The following is a 23,038-nucleotide window of genomic DNA, read 5'->3' as shown; positions in this document are numbered from 1 at the left end:
GTGAGGGTGTGGGAGGCATGCGTGAGAATGCCAGTGGGCATGCATAAATGTGTGGGTCTAGGTGAACATAGGTGGAATGTAGGGGGCCTAGGTGGACAACTACTGTAGATGTGTGAATGTTCCCTCATCTCTCAGTGATGTGTGGGGTGGGGGGTAAGTGCTGGGAAACATGCACTGAGAGCCTTAAACTTGCACCCCAAATCCCAGGCCTCAGATATCCAAATTTCCTCTGGTCGAGGCCCCCTGGCACACGGCAGTCAGGCCCAGCACCTACTCCCAGAATTCCATGACAGGTGACGTGATGTTCTCAGAGGGCGTCACTGTGTTGACTCCCGAGTGGTTCAGAAAGTCCATGCAGTGCTCTGTCAGGGACAATATGAGGAGTGCATCAGCTAACGACAAGATGGGGAGAGATGCCCTCACACCCTCGTCCCGGCTGGCCCCCTGGCCTTGCGGCCTGGTGGTCCCCATCATTCCCAGTCCCCAAAGCCTCCTTTGGAGCCCCCACCTCCAGAGTGTCAGGAGTTGGCTGCTCAGGCTGTTCGCGGGACCAGCCCCACTCCCTCTGCTCGTTCCACCCTGCCAACCTCTGACCCAATCCAGACTTCAGATGCACTCTGCCCCCACGTGGGTGGCTTTTGTTGACAGCACTGTCTCCTCTCAACAGTCCAGGGGCTGAGTTCTTGCGCCTGCCCCCGCACCTAGGGAATGTTGCTCACATGGTGGGCTCTTTCTCATCCTTCAGCCCTTAGCTGGCACTCCTCCCTCCCATCGTTACATAGTTACTGCACTTTTCTTTCACTCATCACAATTTGTAATGATTTTGTCAATTTGCCAATTTCCACCACGAGACTGTCCTGCTCAGTGAGGGCCTGGGCCATGTTGCTTGTGTTCACCTTTGGATCTCTAGCCCCTGGCACAGTGCTTGGCACATAGTAGTGATATGGGAGAGCTCCCTCACTATAAAAGTTTTAAGTCCCCTTGCTATAGGAAATTTAAGTCTCCTTTTCCCTAGTTTCTTAGCTCCTTAGCCCCTGGTTTTAATCACTCTTCTAATCAGTTTCCAAATCCTAAACTAAGGATTGCTCCTAGCCTAACTCACAGAATGTCTCTCACTTCTGCTTCAGATAACTGCTTAAAAGCCTGTGAGCTATAATCATTGTAGCCAATATTCCCCCACGCCATTTCAGACCTAACTCTTGGATACACACCGTCCCAAAACCAAATGGGTTTTAGCACTCCTCCAGGTCAGTCCATACCTAACCCCTGGGTGACATCAAGATAGTTGGGATTCAAGTCCTACTCCTGGAGCCAGCGCTTTTAATTTATTAACTAACTAACATCTGTCTCTCCTCATCTAGGGGCCATCAGGATGAGTTAAGTCCCAGCAAATCTCCCGTGCACCCTGACCAAAGCAGATATGAGACCATCTTTTCTTAAGAACAGATAGGGCGAGAGTTTCGTGAATCCCCATTAGGTAGGGACAGCTCTACCCGCCTCCTCAGCTTGAAACAGATACAGAAGAAGAGATCTCCCATCCCTCAACTCCCCACAGAGATTTATGGGGATCACATCTCTCAGGAAAAATAAAGCAAGCAGTTAGAGACAGGTAACGGGGTCTCTGCATTCCTGCACATTCAACACAGTCTATGGGGAGCACTGCCTGGAGACCTCCCACATTCTTCCCGTATCTGCCCTAAGCATTAGCCACTGTGAGGAGACTAAAAGACAACAAATTAAACCGGTCCTGCACAGTAGAGGTCACCACGACCTCCATCCCACCCTAGCCTCATATACCATCATTGTAATGTCATACATATGCCCAGACGTTCATTAATACTATTATAACAGACTGAACTCTGGGAAGAGATGTGCGCAGTTTAAGAGGATGAGGTAATAGCCACTCATCAATCACAGGTGTCAATCAAGTAGTCCTGTGTCTGGAGGGGAACAGCCCATCCTAGAGAAAAGAAATAAAACCTCCAGACACCCGTCCCCCACTAACAAAAGGCCTAGAGCCGCTCTTCTTAGTGCTCTGTCCGCTCCAAATTCTTTGGAGTGTACTATCTCCTCTAATAAACTTTCCTCATACCACTTTACCTCTGTGTCTCATTCACTTCTTTGCTCAGGATGCCAAGACCCTGGACACCACGTTGAGAAGGGCCCACCCTCCAGTAACATAGCAGCTGGGATTCCCACCTCTCACCCAGGAGACCCAGGTTTTATTCCCGCTGTGGGAAGCTAGCCCACATTCTGCCCAGACTCCCATGGATTCGACCGCCCGTGTGAGAGCCAAGCCTGGACTTTTCGCTGGGAAGGGCCCCACTCTCCGGTAACAGTAGGTGCATAGTAAATATCTGCGAGATGAATGGACAAGTGCATGATACTAACTAACCCTTTGCAGTTGTATAACACATTTCCCAGTCCCATTGGGTTTCGGTCCCAGTGGCTGATCTGAGGTATCACAGAAGGGTCAGCCAGCAGAACTGGCACCAAAGGCTACATAGCCGGACTTTGGGGCAAGTTCTGCCATGTACTTTATCAGTGTTTGCCCATCACCAGCCACCACACGCCCAGTCCCTATGGAGAGCCCACATCCCAAGGGCTGAAACGATGGAATACCTGTGTTCCAGGTATTGGTGCAGGTTATCCAGGGCAGCTGAGAGGTAAATGAGCTGAACAGATAGAACAGGGCCCAGGCGAGGATGATGATGTAGTAGATGTTCAAATAGGACTCAATGACCACAGACGCCAGGCCGATGCCTTCCGGGCGGAGGAGAAACAGGAGAATCCAAGAGGTCAGTGTCAGCCCCCAAGAAGCCACCTACAAGCTGCCAGTTGTGATTAGAAGGCTACTGGGTGCTACACAAAGAGAACCAGCAGGGTTTATTTATTGGTATGAGACACCATTTACAACCTATTTTTCTAAGTAAGAAACGCAGGTTACACAATACTATCCTATGCATCCTCCCATTTTTATATGTTTGAATGTATATCTTTTTTTTTTTATGAGAAAAACTCTGGAAGGTCTGTCATCCAAAAGCTAACAACTGGTTCTCTAGGTGATAGGATTTAAGTTCACTGTTTAAAGTTTTTTTTTCTTTTTGCCTATTTTCATTTTCTAGTTTTTCTATTACAATCACACATTACTTGTAAAATGAAAAGGAAGAACAGAGGAGTAAATATGGAGAATTTGGTAAGAATCAATATCAAAATAAGAGCAAAAACCAGAAGAAAGCAGCAAAGCAAGGAAGAGAACCGTGATCGCTGTCAAGAGCTGTGGAGTCTGACTAGCCTGCCGACGTCTCATGCTGAGAGTGGGGCAAGTGTGGGCAGAGGGTAAAGCCTGCTCTGCTTGAACTCTCAGCAGTCGTTGGCGGCTAGGGTGCATCCTGCCTCCCAGGTGGACACGTCTGGAGTGGGAGGGAGCAAGGGCAGGCGCAGTCACCCACCCACCTCGACTTCGTCCTACAACTGTGGGATCCTTGCCCACAGGAAGGTTAAAAGTAGCACTTTGCTGGGGCAGCTGTTAGTCCTGAAGTGTGAAAGCCAGAGCGGGAGGAGGGGAGCGGGGTTCTGCATAAGAGAAGACCCGCTTGTTTGTACTGCGTCCAGGCAAGTCGAGGCTCAAGAACTGATTAGTGAAGACGGCTGGAGAACAGACGCCGATAGCTGGTTGAACAATCATGCTGTCATCAATGCCCTTCCCCCACCCCGCGCCAGGGAGCTGGCCCAGATCGTCTGTTCCCACTGGCCTGGCAAACTCCGTAGGAGGCAGGAGGGGTTCCTGTGTGGGGTCTCTGTGAAGCATCCAGGCCACTGGTGGTGGTGGTGGCGGTGGCGGTGGGGGTGCGGGGGTAGACAGAGACCCGGGACAGCCTCGGGTGGGGCCCCCAGAGGGCGGGGCGGGGCTGCTGATGCCGAGGGCGTTCCCCTCTCCCCCATCCCCCGGGAGCTGGCGGCCGCGGGGAGGGGTATTTAGAGCACACAGACACCCACACAAAAAACAAGCGGCCACTGTGCGGCGGGAACGCGCTGTGCTGCCACCGCCTGCGGGACCCGGGAACCCATCAACACCTGGACCGCTAGGAGGCCAGGCTAGGAAGTGGCCCGCCCATCTCTGAGGGTAGGGACGTGGTGGGGGAGGAAGCTTGAGCCTTTGTGCTAAGTTGAGGAAGGAGGGAGGGTGTGGGTGAGCAGAGAGGTGTGTTTCCTCAGTGTCCCGCCCCCAGAGCACAGGCTCACTGGGAGGGTGGGTGTAGGGTGGGGGCAATTAGGCAGGTAAAGGGCAGCCTGGATGGTCCTACCAACACAGGCGCACACCCCCTGGGTGAGCCTCTCCCTGAGACCCTAGGCTTTGGGATCTCTTCAACTGGGAAAATAAGCAAGGAGAAGAAATCCTTCCCCCACCCCCATCCAATGTTCAGTTTGCTTGCCCTGTCTCTGGTGACCCCCTCGCAGTTAGTACCTGTGTGCCAGAGAGGCTGGCCCTGCATGTGCTACCCACCGGCTGGCTTGGCCCTGGGGACAGAGCCCAGCTAGGTCGGAATTAGGCTACTGCTGGTGTCCAAAGCAGAACACCAGAGCTGGTACCCTGGCTGAGGGCACAGAATTCCGCAGCAGAAATGTGGGTGGGCCTGTCCACCCTGCCCCAGTCCCTCACTGCTGCCCCTGTAGGGACCCCTTGGAGGCCCAAGAGGAATCAATACCAGGCTAGGCTTGTTCCCCCCCCCCCCACACACACACACACACCCCATCAGTGGTCACATTTCCAGCCTGCTCAGGAGCCAGTGTCTCCCACCATGCCTGAAGCAGGGCCGGTTGGGACCCCCGTAGTTGGGACCCCCATAGAGGAGGCCTCTCCGTGTCCCTGGCCTCATCTTTCCTTGACCTATCGCTTAACAATAGGTGATCCCCCTGTGGCTAGAACTGGGAACATCCGTCCCAGTTCCCTGTTTTAGAAAATTACCCTGAAAGTATGATTAATACCCTAAGGCTTATTGATCACAATCTGTGGTCTCTCATTCTTGCCAGGCTAATACCATCATTGTTCCTGGGTTGCTGACACCCCCAGAGAACCATGTTGCCAGAGGGAAGGCTCCATGCTGACCCTCACGTAGCCTCTGGAGGAACGTCCAGATTTTCCCATAAATATTCCAAGCCAGTCTGAGAATGTTAAGGCAGTTTTTGAAGGTGTGAACGCCTTCTCAGATCACCAGTGCTCTAGCGCCATAGGCAGCATGAGCCCCTGACTCGATTGCCCTCTGGTTTCATGCCCACCTCTGTCAAGCCTACTAAGCTGGGCAACCCCAGGCAGCATAGACCCTGGGGTTTCCTTAAGGACTGACATGAGAGGAAGAGTCTTCTTTCCATTTCAAATATTCAAAGAACCTCTCAGGGACAAGAAGATGCCTTGGATTTCTTTTCCAACCCCCCCCCCCCCCCCCCCCGCCCAGGGGACAGGCCCAATCAACTATAGAGGGGGTGGGGACAGGACAACCCAACTGTTCACCTCAGTGCCAGCAGATTCCTAGAGAGGACAGGAGCAGCTCCTAACATAAGAAAAAGCATGAACTTTCAGCTCAGGTAGACCTGGGTTCAAACCTTTAGCAAATGATCTCAGTTTTCTCATATACAAATGAAGTGACTAGAGTGATTATTGGAAGATTAGATGAGGAAATGCACGGACAATGCTGACATGGGCCCTGGCACATGGCAGGGCTCAGCAGGTGTTTGCCATTCTCATCATCATCACTATTCTTACATACTTTGGAAGTGCGTCTGGGACCACACCAGGTACCCAGGAACTTGTTTTCCATGAAGCTACTAGAGATGAAGCTTCAGAGTTCCCCACTTGCAGGGACCCCTTGCAAGGCTCTGCACCTGATTTTTCATTCGTAACTTTGTATTGCCTTTCTTGAGGAGTGCCTTCCTCCTCAGGATATATTAGCGTTGGGCCCCACAAAGCCTGACTACTTCCTGTGTCCCCCACAGCACTTAGCATGGGACGAGAGTGGATGAATGAAAGATTGAAAGAGGTGGTGAGCAGATAGGAAGGGAGGGTGGATGCAGAGATGGAGGCTGGCCTGCGAGCAGGTGGGTGAGGCAGAACACTCACCCTGGAGGAGAGGGCAGATCTTTCTCCAGGCTGTGACGCTCCCTTGGCTGGTGTACTGGCCCAGCGCCACCTCCAGGAAGAACACAGGGATGCCGCAGGTGAAGAAGAAAATGAAGTAGGGGATGAAGAAAGCTCCTGTGGAGGAAGGGGAGGCGGAGATTTAGCCTTTCAACCCTAGGCCCCTCCAAGGGACCTGTGCTCTAGCATCTTTAATCGCCCTCCTCACCCCTCCCGGGGGCCCAAGGAGGCTTCCTCCTGTCTGTGCGTGGGGACAGGCCAGAATTTTCCAGTCTGAGTCCCACTCGGGCTAGGAAGGATCTTTGAAGGGAAATAAAGGAAATTTTAGGTGGAAATCCTAATGTATGCACTATTTATTAATATTTTCTGTGTGCTTCACAAATCTAGTCAATTTATTGTTTTTGGAACAAAAACGTGTTCTGTATAATTTGATATCCTTATTAAGTTATCAAGCTTGTTACATTTTAGAGAAAAACAAACAAAAACACCTTGGAAAAATTATTTTCCCTCTAATAGTTTTCAGAGGGATTTTTTCCCCCTCTCCCGGGCTCTGATCTGAACTGGGATCTCAGCAGAGAAGGCCATTCCTGCTCTCAGATTGACTCTGGGGAAACGGGTATCAGCAGCCAGGTGGTCAGGCCCCAACCGGAGGCCTGGCCTAAAAGACAACCAGCACGTTACATGCGAAGGGAATTGAAGGCGACCCTAAGTTCACAGTACCCATTTCAGTCCCTGAGACATAACCTCACCTCAGAAGTGTACCCATGGGCGGATGGATTATTGTTTATTGTACAATGATAACAGTGGGTACTTATTTGGTGCTTACTGTGTGTCAGGCACTCTACTAAATGCTTCACCAACATAAAAATCCTCACACAACCTCCCCTGGGGTAGGTTCTATTGCCATGTCCATCCTACAGACGAGAAAACTGAGGCCACCTTACAGATTCAAAAACTGAGACACAGATGAGGAAACTGAGGCACAAACCCAGGTGATCTGATCTTGAGTCTGTGCTCTTAACTCTATTAATTCTATTACTTAATTCTATTACATTAGAATGCCTCTCAAGTAATCCATATTACTTTGTAGAAAAAAAGAAAGTACAAAGGGAAGGAAAGGAAAAAGCATTCTATAGCCTTCCAATCTCTTATAAACAGACATATGTATTTCTTTTTTAAAAAATAAGAACCTACTATATACAAGTATTACTTGATAACCATTTAAAAATGTATATAATGAACCTCTCTTCATACCAATAAATACATATCTGTGCCGTCACTTTAATGGCTGTGTAGTATTCTGCCTTAAGCATCTCTCCAGGTTTATTTCGTCAGTACCTTCTTTGGCCTTTGTTGTTTCATAAGAAACAACATCTCTGATGAAGACTGTTATCCACATCCTTGTGCACTTGCCTAATTTGCTCCTTAGTAGAAATTTCCGGTAAAGGAATTGGTGGGTCAGAGGATATGCACATTATTTTTTGCTTTTTTTTTTTTTTTGGGGGGGGGGTGTAAAATATATATAACATAAATCTTACCATTTTAACCATTTTGAAGTATACACTTCAGTGGCATTAAGTAAATTCACATTGTGCAACCATCACCACCATCCATTTCCAGAACTTTCTCATCATCCCAAACGGAAACTCTGTATCCGTCAAACACTAACTCCCCATTCGTCCCTTACCTCAATCCCTGGCAACCACCATTCTATTTTCTCTCTTGGAATTTACCTCTTCTAGGCACCTCATATAAACTGAATCCTACAGTACGTGTCCCTTCGACTGATTTCTTTCACTTAGCATCATGTCCTCAAGGTTCACCCACGCCATAGCAGGTATCAGGATGTACTTCCTTTTTAAGGCTGAATAATATTCCCATGCATGTATAGACCACATTTTGTTTATCCATTCATCCATGGACAGACACTGGGGTTCTTTCCACCTTTCGGTGGAACATTTTTTTAAGGTCTTTGACATGCATTTCCAAATTGCCCTCCAAAAGTTTGGTACCATCTTGTACCTATCTGCACTCCCAACAGCAATATGTGAGAGAAAGGAGGGGGATTTGTGGGTCTCCTGGGCCCGAGGGAAGCACGACAAGCCAGTAACCTCCCCCAAATTCTGAAGTCTTTTCTGACACCGTGTTTGCCTTTGCATCCTGAATAACGCTAGAGCATCAGTAAGTACAGAGCTGATCAACACCACTGACACTGGGTTACCCAGCTTAGATGGTTACAGGGGCTCGGCTGAGGGCAGTGCTCAGGAAAAGGGATACAGCTGAGGGACACTTCAGTGCCCGAGGGCACGTTACAGAAAGTCTGTGGGGGCACATGATGCCGAGGCTCCTTCCCACCGCTGTGTGGTGGTCCTTCCCCTTGAGTAAAGGAGATGGCTTCAGTTCCATCCTTGGAAGGTAGACTTCTGCCCCACAGAGAACGGGTGACCTCAGGAGGCCTGGAGCTGGGCCCGCCTCAGGCTGAGTCCACCCTGAAAAGGCAGGACTGGGCCTGGGCCTCTGGGGACAGTAGGAGGGGGGTGGTGTGGATAGACCATAGGGGCACCCTCCATCTTTGGCTTTCTCCCTGGCTTTGCAACACACAATCACTGTCAATGTCCTCTTTTCATGAGCTCCTCAGAACGTTGCTTTGGGAGGTGATCCAGGCCCACGGTTCTCCTGGCACCTGCCCAGGCTATGGGCACAAGCAGCCTGTAGTGCCCACAGGGATCTGTGAACTGGGTGACCCCTCTGTGCTCGGACATGCCTCATTATCTCTGCCACGCACTCTCTCCTAACCACGACAATCGGGAAACTCAGAATTTCATTCAACTCGCTTTCGGAATGAACCACTTCTTGAGGATGGTGACTCCCTGCTCTTTTATAACCAAAGACATTATTAGACCAATAACTTTATTATCTTTCATCCCTTTTGAAAGGTTTACCTCTACAAGACTATGTATTAACTAATAATTAATTACTACATAATTAATGATTAATTAATAATCAATTGACAACCAATTATTAACTAATGCTCAATTAATATATTAGCAAAAACTGTATTTAACTGCCAACCAGGGCTCACTTGAGATAAAGCATATTACCACGATGAGTTCAATTCTAGCCTAAAGCAAAAAATTCACATTTGGGTCAGTCTGTGAAGTCATGTTCCCACACAGATGTATTATTAAGTTGTCTGAAATAAGGAAACTAATTCCTGGACCTTCATTTCTACCTTCCTAGACCCTTAAAGACCAGTTGCCCCAGATTTGGACCCCTGACCTCGCTTAGCCCTTCGTTAAAGATGAAGGGAATACAATAGAGGGATGGCAGCTGTCTTTCCCAACTAGTTGGACTGGGACAGAGCTGAAGTGAGAACACAAGTGACAGAGATGAACACAGAGTCTGTGCAGTAAATGTAACCTGGTCCTGCCATTTCACGGATGACACAGGCTCAGCCCAGTGTCACCGCACACTATCAGAGGTGCCTGTCTCTCCACCCTGCCCTGGGACCAGTACAGAGGTCACAGCCACAGCTGTAGCCACCAGGCAGGACAGAGGCAGGGTAGGCACCAGAACCCAAAGCCATGTTTCCTAAGCCCTCATCCTCACTCTCTTGCAGATGGTAGGGTGAGATGCACGCAGTAATGTGAGGCCCGGCGAGTCTGGCTTCCAGGGTCCACTGCTCCCAACCAACTCTGGGGTCTTGGGCAGGTCGCTAAACTCTCTGACCCTCCGTGTCCTCCTCAATGAAATGAGGGCTCGGCCGAGATCAACTTTAGCTCTAGTTCTAATATCTTATGTGTTCCATAAAATTGGCCTGGGACAAAGAAGTAAGTCATCACCCCTCCCCCTTCTTCCTACCTCCCCTCGTCTCTGGCCCAGCATGAGCCCCACGCCCAGTCTTGGCTTCTTAGCCCTGAGCTGCCCAGGAAATCCCATTTCTATTTCTTAGGAGTCTTTGGTTCAAGCAGTTTATAATGATAACTGTAAGCTTTAAAACACAGAGCAAGATACATGGTAGAGGCTCAGTAAATATTTGTCAAGTTAAATATAGTGTTTAAAAGAATTTTCCAAACAATGGTTACCTTTAAATGGAAATGTTTCATCTTTCTACCTCCTGGAATGCTTCTGATACTCACTATAAACATACATCATTTCCATAAGAAGAACACAGGTATTTTCAAAAGGCAAAAATGAATCTTGCCAGTCACAAATAAATTCATCGAAATAAATTATTTCATTTATATGAAACATCCCAAATGGGTAAATCCATAGTAGATTAGTGGTTGGCAAGGGCTGGTGGGGAGAGGGAATGGGGAGTGACTGTTAACAGGTACCGGACTTCTTTTGGGGGTGATGAAAATATTCTAAAATCAATGGTGGTGGTGGTTGCACAATTCTGTGAATATACTAAAAACCATTTAATTGCACAATTAAAAAGATTGTTATGGACCCTTCCTACCACGCCCCTGCTCATTTTTACTACCAGTGCTGAAAAGTAATAAAATTATGTTTCTTTAATCTATAAAAATCATAGACAAGATAATATTGTTCCGCTAATGAAAATTCCTCAGTTGTTCCTCTTTCACTCAGAGCAGAGCCTAAAAGATCTGAGCCCTGTTACGGCTCTGATCTCATCTCCTATTATTCTCCCCATCTGTCGTTCCCCTCCTCGCTGTTCCTCAAATATGCCAGTTGCACTTTCACCCCAGGACCTTTGCCCTTGCTGTTCCCTCTGTTTGGAATGTTCTTTACCTGATATACATCCATAAGCGTCATTCTGTTACCTCTTCCAAGTATTTACTCAAATGTCATTTCCTTAACAAAACCTTTCCTGGTACCTTATTTCACATTTCAAAACCCTCTCCCCCAACCCTGTGACCCAGCTTTCCCTACCCCTCCTCCTGGCTGAGCTTCTCACCATTCCACTCATCACCATGTGACATGCCACATACTTTACTTCTTGGTCCGTAATCTGCCACCTTCACTAGGACTATAACACATGGAATGCGTTCTGTTTTGTATCTAGAACAGTACCTGGCACATGCTAGGCCCACAACAATATTAGTTAAATAAATGAATGAATCCTGTCAACAACTGACATTTCAGCAGAGCAATGAAGGAGCTTATTAAAAACTCAGATCCCTGGATCCAGCGAAGGCCTTTATTTAATCTTCACCATAGCCCTCCGAGGTATCATTCCATTTCACACAGAAGGACATTGAGGCCAGTGGTGAAGCTAGAAGTCGAACTCAAGTCCTCCAACTCCATTCTACCTCCTTCCATTTGGCCACATTGCCCAGGCAGGAGGCACCCAGGTAGGCACTGCCTGGCTATCAGGGCACAGCTCTCCCCACCACGCCTACCTCAGAATGAACTCACCACCTCCGTTTTTGTAGCAGAGATAGGGAAACCTCCAGACATTGCCCAGCCCAATGATCTCCCCGGCCACTGACAGCACAAACTCCATCTTGTTGGTCCATTGGCCCCGATCCTTCACCTGGTCCAACTTCTCTCCCTCCTCAGGGACCCAGGAGATCACGGGCGGCCCATCCTCAGGGACCGCCACTTTTCTGTCCAGAGCCATGTAACGGATTGGGAGGCCGCCGAGCTGGGAATGGGGCAGGATGGTGAGATGGGCACAGCCTGCTGGGAGGAGAAGCAATGAGCAGCCCAGCCCCAATACATGCCCTACCATCCCTGCTTTCTCCATCTTAATCTTTCATTATTATTGGAATATCGCTCTCATGTATTGTTGGACTATTGATTTTCTTCTGAAACTCTCAATGACATTTACACTTAAAGTTAAATGTCATTGAACTTTATGACATTTTGCTCTCATGGCTCTGAGAACAAATAGGGACCAAATCTTAGTTTGCCCATTTTGCAGATGGGAAGATCTAGGCCTTGGCAGTTGAAGTGACTTGCCTGAAACCATTTAGCAGTAGAGTAGAATTAAAACCCAAGCTTGGGGCCTTTTATTCCAAGTCCCTTTGATCTTTACAGCCAGCCACCATCTCTGCTGTCCTGTCTGTCCCAGCTTCTCAGTACCCAGGGAGTGGCACCAGCTCAGCCTCCAGCCTCCAGGCCAGAAGAGATCAAAGGCTGCCGGAGGTCAAAGGTAGGGGCAGCCTAGGTGGCTGCATGGTCTCCCCGGCCAGTTTTGTGCTCATCGCTGCACCAGGGTGATCAATCGACTCAGGGTAAACATGGGAGCCAGCTGGCTCCAGCCATCTGATTGGGAGGGAAAGGGAAGGTGGGGCCTCTGAACAAGGGCAGATGAGGACTAGGATTGGTGCCAAGGCCAAGGGCAGGCCTTCAAGGGAAGCCTGGTTCTTTTTCTCTCTGTTGTACCTCTGTCCTGAGAACAGGTGAGGGGTCCTGGAAGTAGAAGGGATCACCAGATTGAGTCACATGAATGGTGGTCATCTCAGATCAGAGTGGTCCCCGCAAGGGAGACCCAGAAGTGGCTGTCCATCACGGCAGTTCACTGCCCCTGCCAACTCCCTGCCCTCCTAAAGAGCCCAAAGCTCCCTGGACTTCCAAAAACTTCCAGTTAAACCGCTCAGTTTTACTCTGCCCTCTCGTTGTCCATTTGTCAATTGCCAAGCTGCACGGTCGTGGAGTATCTACAATCCCTGTTCTCCTTCCCCTCCCCCTCTCCCACCCCACAATCTCCCTAAGGCTACCTCTGCCTCTGTTTCCAGTGAGCTGCCAGGAGGAGGTGCCCAGGCTGCAGAAAGAAGCACCCATCCACCACCCCTTGCCTCCGGAGGGCGTTGGGGCACCAAAGTGACCCAGAGTCACCAAGAGCTCCATGCTCCTCCAACACTCTAGAGAAACACAAGGGATCCTTTTTATTAAAAGAAGAGTCTGTGTTTATTTGTTGGTTCTTTTAACCCAGGCAACAGCCCAAGCCCAAGCCTGTTAGAAAGGTGTGGCAGGAGCCATTTGAGGTTATGGAAATTTTTGAAGGTGACTTGGAGGGTGCAGCTTATCCCAGGAATGGGAAAGCACGTCAGGGTGAAATTCCAGTATTGGCACCTACTCAGAGGCTGCCATCGCAAGCGCAGACCAGAAGGGAAGATGAGGAGAGAGGCACCCACTGGAAATGAGAGGCCCTCAGCCTCTGATACAAGGGAGGAGGGGTGGAAGAAGGCAAGGGAAGAGCTCCAGGTTCAGAGTAAGCAGCAGACTCCACGGGGCCTTGAGAGCCAGAGCCTCAGGTTGAAAGAACAGGTGTCTGGTCCCAGGGGAAACGTTGCCGCTACCTGAACCAACTGCGGATACTACTACAGAATTGGGGCTGGGGTACCCTGAGGAACAGCTCCTGAACTGTTATCAAACAAATGAATGGATGAATGAATGAACTAAAAAAAAAACAATGAAAAAACACCAGACAGGAAACCCAAGTTCTAGCCCAGGCCTAATAATAACAATCAAATGTAACATTTGAGTAAGCACTGTCCGAAAAACATACACATCTTTATATACATTATTAAATTTCATCCTCATAAAAATCTTTGAAGTAGATATTACTATTAACTCCATTTTATAAATAAGGAAATGAAACTCAGAGAAATGAAGAATAAGACCTGACACATACCCTGTTTCCCCGAAAATAAGACCTAGTTGGACATCAGCTCTAATGTGTCTTTTGGAGCAAAAATTATATTATTATATTATATTATTATATTATATTGTATTGTATTGTATTGTATTGTATTGTATTGTATTGTATTGTATTATATTATATTATATTACATTATAAGACCCAGTCTTATATTATAGTAAAATAAGACCGGGTCTTATGTTAATTTTTGCTCCAAAAGATGCATTAGAGCTGATTGTCTGGCTAGGTCTTATTTTCAGGGAAACACGGTAGCAGGTGCTCAGTAAAACTATTTTTGAATGGTTTGAATAAACTTACCAATACAATAAGTGGTTGAGTGGAGTCTCTCACTTGCTGTGTGACGTTAGGCAAATCACACCTCTTCTGTGGGCTTCACACAGCCTCCCTGGAAGAGAGAATGATCCCTGCTCAACAGGGGTGTTGGGATGGCAGGGATAAAAATAAGACCCATAAAAGACAAAGTGAGATTATTGCCTTTCTTGCCAGGCCAGAGGGTAGCATGGCGCAGGGTGAGCCAAGCACAAGAGTCGTGGAGGGGACGGTCAGCAGACAAGCCTTGCGGTCCCTAGACCAGAAGCAGCTATTTCAGGACCAAGCTGTCCTCAACAGTTGGAGGAGGCCAGACCTGGTGGGGGAAAGGAGTAAATGAAGGGAAAACCAGAGGAGAAGATGGGCTGGGGCAGCCATCTCAGAGCCCAGTTTGGGCATAGGGCTTGGGTTGTGTTGGAGACAGGGGAGGAAGGAGAAGACAACATGCGTGGATGAACTAACCTAACGCTGATGTGACATTGTTTGCTTGTTTGTTTTAAAGGTTATTGGGAGGATCATAACTTACGGGTAAGAATGAAAAACCGGAATGGCAGAATGAAAGCAAGAGCATGTGGAAAGGCAAGCTGGCCCAGAGCCATGCTTAAGTCAAGGAGAAAGAGGCTGAAATTGCAGCAAGTGGGATTCAAGTTAGATTCAGGGAGAAATGTCCAGGATAATGTTAGACATAAAAATAAGCTGTACAGAGCTCTCCTTTTTGGGTTAACTTCTAAAAGCCAAAAAATAGCACACTCTGCCCTCCTGCCACCTTCACCCTGCCTGCACTCTGCCCTTCCACCCCAATCCATTTTCTAGGACTAAAGAACAGTGTTATCCACAGTCAAGATGACTTCTGGATGTCTCCCCTTTCCCAAGGCTCCAGCGCGGCTCTGTCGCCTCCCCAGCCCCTAGCACCACCTCCCCAGGCTGGCTGCCTGCTCTGCTAAGCTGGGACTGGGTACGGGGTGTGGAGTGGGCCTCATCATACCTCAGTGCCCTCCAGAAGCAAAGACACCCAAACCCACACTAGGTACAGTGCTGCTCACCGGGGAAATATTCAAGAGATTAGCAAGTCCAAAGTGAACTGCAGGGGCTGGGTATGTGCTCAGAGGCCTGGCCAGGCTCTAGGCAGAGGCGCAGACAAGTGTGGAAATGCTCCCCACGTGCTGCTGTGACCCAGCTCAGCCCCATCCCACTCCCCAGCCCAGCATAGGAAAGGCCCAGCCCCTGGACACGGCACAGGACACCCCAGCCCCTGCTTCAGCCCACACCCACATACCAGTTCCCATTTCCATACACACGCTGGTGCCATTCCCGTCACGTCCCTTTGCACACACATACCTGTGTGCACAGCACCAAAACCTGGCTCCCGTCTAGTCCGTCCCACTCTAGGGGCTGCCTGGCCTGGCTGGTGGCTCTCTGTGCCTTGTGTCAGCTCCCTCATGACCTTCAGGCACCAGCATACCCCAGCCTCCCCACACACTGCCCGAGCTAGGCAGCTTCCTCCTTCTGCTCTCTGGTGGGGGGAGGGCAGGAGCCCCTTACTTCTGCTCACTGATGGCAGATCACAGGCCTTCGGGAATGGCCCGAGGTTTCTCCCCTCTGCTCTTCCTCCCACCTGGCGGGGCACCATCTGTTTCCCCTCCCCCTCAGTCAGGTGACCACCCCGTCTTTTCCACACACCCTGTGGCCATCCCTCCATCTGTGAGCTTTCCTGTTACCCAGGCTTGTCTCTGAGCAACTCAGATGCTGTGGACGGTGGGGGGAGCTGGGCTAACACCCCTTGTCCTAAGATTCCTGGACGTCAGACTTTGCTCTGGCCCCAGTGCGTGCACCAGAGACACACGATTCTGCAGTCTTGCCCCCCGGGTCACAGCCTCCAGCCTCTCTGAGGACCTTCTCAGCTCCTGGAAGACAGATGCAGCCCTCCGCCTCCTGCTCACCTCAGTCCCCAGTCTGGCTGCTGCCGTCAGCTCAGCTCCATGCCGCAGGTCCCCGGGGGAGTCCCAGGGAAGCCTGTCTGAGAATGCCCAGAGGTGGAGCCTGAAAGGGAAGCTGTCCACCTTCGCTCCTCCTGTTCTTCCAGCTCAGAATCCCATCCAAGCCGTTGTCCTGGGGCTCCCAGACAGAAAGTGACTGGTGTGAGAGTGTGTGTGTGTGTGTGTGCGTGTGTGTGTGTGTGTGTGTGTGTGTGTGTGTGTGTGCACGCACCAGTATATTGAGAAGGAAGGGACAGAGAAATACCACAAGCGACAGGAGGGATTGGGGTCAAAAGTTTGTGAACCAGAATTACAACATCCAACAGCAGAGGTCAAGTCCTCTGTCCCCAGTCCCCCACCCCCACTCACTCCCACTGTGGCCCCTCCCACCCTCCGAGTGGGCGCTGTCCCCAGAGGACCCCTCCAAGCCCGCTCAGAGACTCACATTCGACCTCGTTTCCCCTCCTTTTGTTCCTTTGCCCTTCCCCCTTCCCCTTCTCACCTCGCCCCCTCCTGGTATCAGTACCCGCTCCTTCCTCCTTCTGAGGGACGAGGAGATCAGGATGCCGGGCAGAGGACGAGCCCGCTTTTAGTAGAGCAGTAGGATGGAGCCACCAAGTCCCAGGCTGGGAACTGGGAACCTCAGAAGGGGCGTTGGCACCAGTGACAAGCACGGGAGGAGGGTGAATCAGATGCTGGAGTTTTCCACCAAGTACCTGCCTCTGTGGTTTCAAGGCAGGCTCTGGACCTTCACCACCACTACCCTTTTCCTTGGGATTTTCCTAGAGAAACGTGCCCAGAGCACACCTCAAAGAGCCCAATCTGGAAAGAACACAGGTTTGCAGTCAGACAGACTTGAGTCTGAACCCTTCCTTTTGTCATTTACCGATCATGTCAGCCTCAGGTTATTAATCTGTAAAAGGTAGATAACAATACCCACTTCACTGAGCTGCTGTAAAGGCTGAAGACAACAGGGTATATTGCTAAGGACAACACAGGTGTTTCAGGGGCATTGTCGGTATTGGCTGTGGGTCCTCTGGAAGCAGGGCTGGGATGGTGGAGTGTCTGGTCCTAGGCAGTGTAATAATGCTCTAGTGACCTCCCAGCACTAAGGTATACAGCTGGGACGTGCTTGATTGCCTGGCAGCTATCAGTGGTGAATTATACTGAATAAGTGTGACTGTCCGTCCTGTGCTACGTGCCCGGTGAGCTTACCCAGGACAGGGTCCTCATCACTATTCCCGAGCGTGCCCTCACGGTGCTGGAGACAGGACAGTCCCAAGGCCATTCATTCAGAATAGTCAGGGTCTCTTTCAGGCCAAGGTGGTGTGGAGGAGGGGAAGTTGTGGGGAGAAAAGGGAAATTTCCCTTCGCATGAGCTTCCCCTTTGTATTTTAGAACTTCCCAGCAGGGCTGGGTGTGAAGTGAGAATCTCAGTCTGTAGTTTTCCATCAAGTGCCCCCCTCTCACTGTCTCTCAGCCCCTCTCAGCACCTCCTGTGTGGTTCCCCATCAAGGGGAAGCCAGAGAGAGTCTCAGTTCTCAGACCTTTGCCTCCAGGAAAGCAGGAGGCGGGCTGGGGGTCAGCTCAGGCAGAGCAGGGCATGGCCCCAGCCAGAACTCACATTCCAGTCCCCTCCCCCCAGTGCTCACCTGGGGTGATGTGACCTGCACTGCTGCATCTGCCCTGCCCCCACATGTCGGGCCACCGTGTGTCAATCGTGGAGGGTACTGCAGAAGGGACACCAAAGTCCACGAGAGTACCTGCTGCAGCTATTCCAGAACAAAACACCCAGGCTCTCCGTGAAGGGGAGCAAGAACAAAGAGAATCAGACTAGGAGAGGGTGAATTCCTAGCTCATTTCATTCATTTAAAACTTTTATTTCGTGCCACAATGTGTCAGGCTTTCTGCGAGGACCTGGGGATACGCATGGCCCAGCAGTCTTGTCCCCTCTCCTTCGCCTTATAGGAGAACAGTTACCTCGTTCGACCTGACCTCCTTTTAACGTTGAGCCCTCCCATGCTCAAGTCCACCCCCACCCCACTGAGTATTCAGACCAATTGGTAAACTCCTGGAGGCCAGAGACCCCCATCTGTGCAAAAGGTAGGAATCCCGGAATTACCTGGAAAGTCTTCCTAAGACTGGGCTGTTTCCATATTGGGAAGGTCCAGAGACAAGATGAAATATGGTCAAATGAATCAGTTATCTTGCTGCAGTGAGAACCATGAACCCCATAGAATCTTCCCATCTTCTAACCTCATGCCTGCTTTTAAAGGGCCTGGCATGAAACCTATTTCCTGAGCGTCTAACTCAGGCTAGGTACTTTGCATGTTACCCCATTTAATCCTCACAAGAACTTTGAAATGTAGGAATTATTAGCCCCGTTTTACAGATGAGAACATTGGGGTGAACAGAAGTGACATGTCCTAAGGCTGAAGCAGGGGCCCAGCTGGGACCCCTGCAATAGAAGCCCTGCAGCTTGAGCTCAGAATGCCTCCGGGATGGGGGGGATGCCTGCCCCCGTGGGCTCATCTTAGAAGGGTACTGTAGCACATAATTAATGCCGGTATGCTTGCTAATTACAAACTATCTTCTTCCCAGGTTACTCACCTCACTGTTCCCAGATCCCTGATGCCACCAACGAGTTACAATGACAGAGAGGGGCATCATGAAAGAAGAACAGACCTCCAGTATGTCATGCAATCTCTGGGAGAATGCCCTGCTTTCCCCCTAAATATCCCAAGCTGGTCTGAGAATGTTAAGGCAGTTTTGAAGGTGTTAACCCGCTGTCTTCTCTGACCACCGGTGCCCTGATAATAAACGTTTATTCTATGGTCCAACTCCTGTGTTGGTTTATTGGCTGAGCGGCTCAGGCAGCATGAGCTCCGGACTTGGTTGGCCACCACTCCCCCACCCCCGCCACACACAGTTTCAAGGCCATATACTAGTAAATGATGGAACTAGGAATTAAACGTGGGCCTCTTGGCTCCAAAAATCTATGCTTGTTCCACTGCAGCACTCTGTTTCCCAGCCCATGACTATCTAAACAGCAGGGATCACATTTCATAATTCTTTGTTTCTGCCTCTAGCATTTAATACACTGCTGGCTCAGAGTAGGCACTCGTTCAACAGATGGATGGATGGATGGATGGATGGATGGATGGATGGATGGATGGATGGATGCAACTTGAGGGGGAAAAATGATCCCAGTCTTCCCTATTCTGGGAGATTTTCTTGGGGAACACTGCTGGTGCGGACAGGCTTCTCGGTCCACAGCAGGCAGGGTTATTTTAGGGCTACCTCTCTTGTCTCCTAGCAAAAATGCTTAGCTCAATAAATGTGTAGCCTTCTTTCTGGGGCCCAGTGCGACCTGGTGCCTGGGGCCAGAGGACAGCAGGATGTCTCTGAACTCTTGGGTGTCTCTGTTTCATTGACAACCCAATGTGGCTGGAGCCACAGGAAATAGGATGGATTTGCTTGAATGTGTCCCCAGGACAGCTCTTCCTACACCCTCCACTGACTCCAACGACACAATGATGTATTATTTTTCCCACTTTATAGAAAGCAAAGGATCAGACTGACTAACTTGCCCAAGGTCACAGTGCTAGTGAGAGGGTAGGACCCACACACCAGGAACGTAGCCTGTGAGAAGCAGTACACTCAGCACAGTGGTGTGTCTGAGCTCGGGCACACTTATCTGATGATGATGAAGGACTGTGTGTCTGAGAATACATGCATGGACCTGAGACACATGCCCGTCCAGGGTATGACATCTGAGGCCCCAAAGCAGCTGGGTGGACTTGGTGCCTGATCCATCCATTGTTTCCCTGTCTCCAAGGGCCCAGCTTGAGTCTCGTTTCCTGTGCTTCCACTCTCTCCATTCAGCTCTCGCTCGCCTCAGGGCTCTCTTTACCTGTCTTTCTTCCTCTGCCTTTCTTCTCTAACAGGTGTGACTTCTACACAGAACAGGGCTCCCTTTCTTTTTGTGTCTTCTTCCTCTGACAACTGCAGGATCCTGTAAGTGCCCTTCCAGGCCAAGAGCAAATGGGACCGAGCGTACCCCACCCCCACAGACTCTTGGATGCCCTTGGCTAAAACCAAGTCTGGGCATCCCTGTTCCCTTTGCCCACCAGGACCCAAGCTTTTCTCTCACATCTCTCCCTGTCAACCGCCTGGGTTGTTAGAGCAGATCCCCCTCACCTACTCCCCTAACTGGTTTAATGACCTCAGGGTTCACACATCCATTACCTCATTTGAGCCCTACAGCAAACATGTAGATGGTGGGAGCATGTTATTATCTCCATCTGAAAAAAACAAAGACCTGAATTCCAAGTAACTTCCACAAAGCCCACAGCAAGTTAGAGGCAGGTCAGGACTAGACCCCCATCTCCTGATTCTTATGCCAATAGATTATTTTCACACTATATTCCGCTATTAGTGAATCTCGTAAATAGGACTCAAATCACCATTACTGAACTACCTACATTCCTTCCTGAGCCTAGCAGATTCTTGCAAGTTTGATCAGATGGATGGATAGAGAGATAATACACGTCAGAATGGCCTTCCCAGACCACCTAACCTAAGTCACCAGGTTCCTTCCATACCCCAATTATTCTTTCTCATAGCACTGTGCCCCTTTCTTTCATAGCATTTGTCACTGAGGAAACTGTATGTATTTTTGTTGCTTATGTATCCTGTGTATAGCACAGCACCACGTAGTAGGTGTTCTGAGAATATGGTTGGATGCAGCTGCCATGTGTGTGGTATCTCAAGTTTCTCTAGCAGATTCATTTCTCCCATCTCAGGACTGTGATTGCGCCTGGCACACGTGGGGGATGCCCACAGTCACCATCCAGGAAGGAGCGGCGAAGGCCAACAGACAGCAGGCCTGCTTTCACTAGTTCTTATAAACTCTCCTAACAACAACAAAAAATCCAAACCTGAGGTCTGGCAAAGATTCCAGTTGCATTTTCCCACTAATTGCCTTGTAAAAAAAAGAAATACTAAGAAAACCCCCCCAGAGGATGCTGTGCACCCTTCACCTGCAGCTCTAGGAACCCCAGGTGCTCCCCTGACACAGCACTGGAGGAAGAACCATCAGAACAGAGGTGGGGACACAGACAGCACCAAAGCCTCCATACGTGTGGGGAGAAACACAGTGGTGTGTGTTCAGACACACACACACACACACACACACACACACACCTGTGCTCCAGCTCTCCACACCCATCAGAGGTAGGGCTGCGGAGACACACCTGTGGCATGCTGTGGGGCCAAGGCCATGTGCACTGGCCCTGAGGTGGGACGGGCGAGGCCTCGCACCTGGGTCCTCTTTGCAGGCTAACCCCACGAGTTCATCTCACAGCTCAGGCCTTTAGTCGAGCCGCGGTCTCGGCGCTGCTACCCCCTTGTGGCCATGTCTGGCAGTGCTGCATCCAGCATCTGTCTTCTCAGCAAAGCGGCGAGGTGGTGCTCAGGCAGTGGGGTCCCTCTGCTGGCTGAACAGGCATAGTGCCCTGCTCTGTCAAGGCTTTTGGTACCTGCCACCTCTGATCTATGAAGTTCCTGCTGTCCCTCTTTTATGACCCTGGCACCAGGCCCTGGGCGGCCGCATGCAGACACACGTTTGTCAGGCGGGGTCAGGAGAGGACACGGCCAACAGAAATGTGAGCAGCAAAAGCCCAACCACTCTCCTCCTCCTTCGTCTAGCTACGGCTCAGGTCCCCTCCTTCATTCTTCCCTCCATTGCCTTTCTTATTCCACAGAGAAGGAAGCAGGAAGGGACCCTAGGAGAAGCATGGACAGAGGTGTGACAGACCCTCCTGGTCTGAGTGTCTGATGATGGAGGATCTCAGCTGGGCCCCATCTCCCCATAGCAAACCTCTCTCCTCATGGTCCACATGAACTCAGTGAGGGAAGGAGATGGGGAGGACGGAAGTCCTAAAGCCACAACTTGAAAGTGATGAGGGAGTAAGGCAGCAGGGCAGAAGGGCAGGAACCAGGCAGCACTGCTAGCAGTCAGTGGAGAGAACTTGGGTTTAATGGAATGAAGGGTAAGAGGGCCCAGATGCCAAACAGACCTCGCAGCCCACCCACCAGCCCTCACCCAGCTTCCCCAGCCTGCCTCAAAGGTTATGCTCATGATACTGGCATTTCACACCTGTTTAGCCACCCCTGGGGCAGGGAAGTTAGGATTGGAAGCACCCAGCTCAGAAGGTGGATTCCAAAATATCCCCTTTGTCTTATCTACCCCAGGTGGGGGACATAAAAGCACAGCGGGACTGCTTCTGTCCTCCATTTCTGCAGCTGTCCCCAAGGCCAGGCCCATAGGCATTGACCAAGGGCCTGCCCCCTAGCAGTGAGACTCTAGTTCTGTGAGTCTGAGCAGTGATGTCCTGGGTGTGGCAGGGGCAGAGGGTCCTGATCGGTTCCGTTGAGCCAGGTCCTCAGCTGGGCATACAAGCTGGCGAATTCTCTGCAAGGAGAGTCGAGGTGGCCGCCATGAGGTAGAGTGGGGGCAAGTCTGCCAACTTCCCTCATCACCAATGTCTGCCTGCTTCCCTATACGTGCCAGCCCAGGTCTCCTTCTGAGAGTTCCTCCCCCAGCCCTGCACCAGGCTCACCGCCCCCTGTGCACCATCTTCTACCCTGGCAATCCACCATCTACCGTCATCCACTAGGGTTCCTGCCCCTCTGACTGCCCTCCTCCCCACTAGCTCCCTACCTCTCTGAAGGAGCCCTTGAGGGTGCTGAGTTTGTAGAAGCTCCAGGCAGGAATGCAGACCATGGAGGACAGAGCCAGGAGCCAGCCCAGGGCATCTCCCCACCAGGGGTACGTGTACTTCTTGTTGTAGGTCAGCGGGGTGTACTTGATCAGAGAGAAGAGGAAGGTGGCCTGAGGGTGAAAACAGGAGAGAAAGGGGCTAGGGAGCAGGGGCCCTGTGCCGTCAGCGCCCCCTGGAGGAGCTGGCAGAGATCACACTC

The 23,038-nt window shown here is 50.4% G+C and overlaps 2 protein-coding genes across 24 annotated transcripts in view; both read right to left on the bottom strand.

The window, feature by feature from the left end:
* Positions 1–18,032, bottom strand: part of SLC6A12 (solute carrier family 6 member 12) — a 28,651-nt gene extending 10,619 nt beyond the window's left edge. Inside the window, exons 1-6 of one of the 21 annotated variants that reach the window (XM_074325209.1) lie at positions 16,557–18,032; positions 14,067–14,154; positions 11,519–11,785; positions 6,119–6,253; positions 2,623–2,763; positions 275–362 (exon numbers count right to left, since the gene is read on the bottom strand). In XM_074325209.1, the coding sequence (XP_074181310.1) occupies positions 275–362; positions 2,623–2,763; positions 6,119–6,253; positions 11,519–11,723 (569 nt within the window). In that variant the 5' untranslated portion in view covers positions 11,724–11,785; positions 14,067–14,154; positions 16,557–18,032. The other 20 variants (XM_019711292.2, XM_019711294.2, XM_019711295.2 and 17 more) reach the window with 20 other exon arrangements.
* A 4,040-nt stretch (positions 18,033–22,072) lies between these two features.
* The window catches only part of SLC6A13 (solute carrier family 6 member 13), a 45,181-nt gene continuing 44,215 nt past the window's right edge, over positions 22,073–23,038 (bottom strand). For 2 of the 3 annotated variants that reach the window (XM_019711297.2, XM_074325216.1), the window contains exons 14-15: positions 22,779–22,949; positions 22,073–22,529 (exon numbers count right to left, since the gene is read on the bottom strand). In XM_019711297.2, the coding sequence (XP_019566856.1) occupies positions 22,407–22,529; positions 22,779–22,949 (294 nt within the window). In that variant the 3' untranslated portion in view covers positions 22,073–22,406. The remainder of the gene's footprint in view (positions 22,530–22,778; positions 22,950–23,038) is intronic. The other variant, XM_019711298.2, reaches the window with a different exon arrangement.

The sequence above is a fragment of the Rhinolophus sinicus genome, linkage group LG02, assembly GCF_036562045.2.
Source record: "Rhinolophus sinicus isolate RSC01 linkage group LG02, ASM3656204v1, whole genome shotgun sequence".
Taxonomy (NCBI): Eukaryota; Metazoa; Chordata; class Mammalia; order Chiroptera; family Rhinolophidae; genus Rhinolophus; species Rhinolophus sinicus.
Note: the sequence above shows the minus strand (reverse complement) of the source record. Positions and strands in the feature narration are given on the sequence as shown.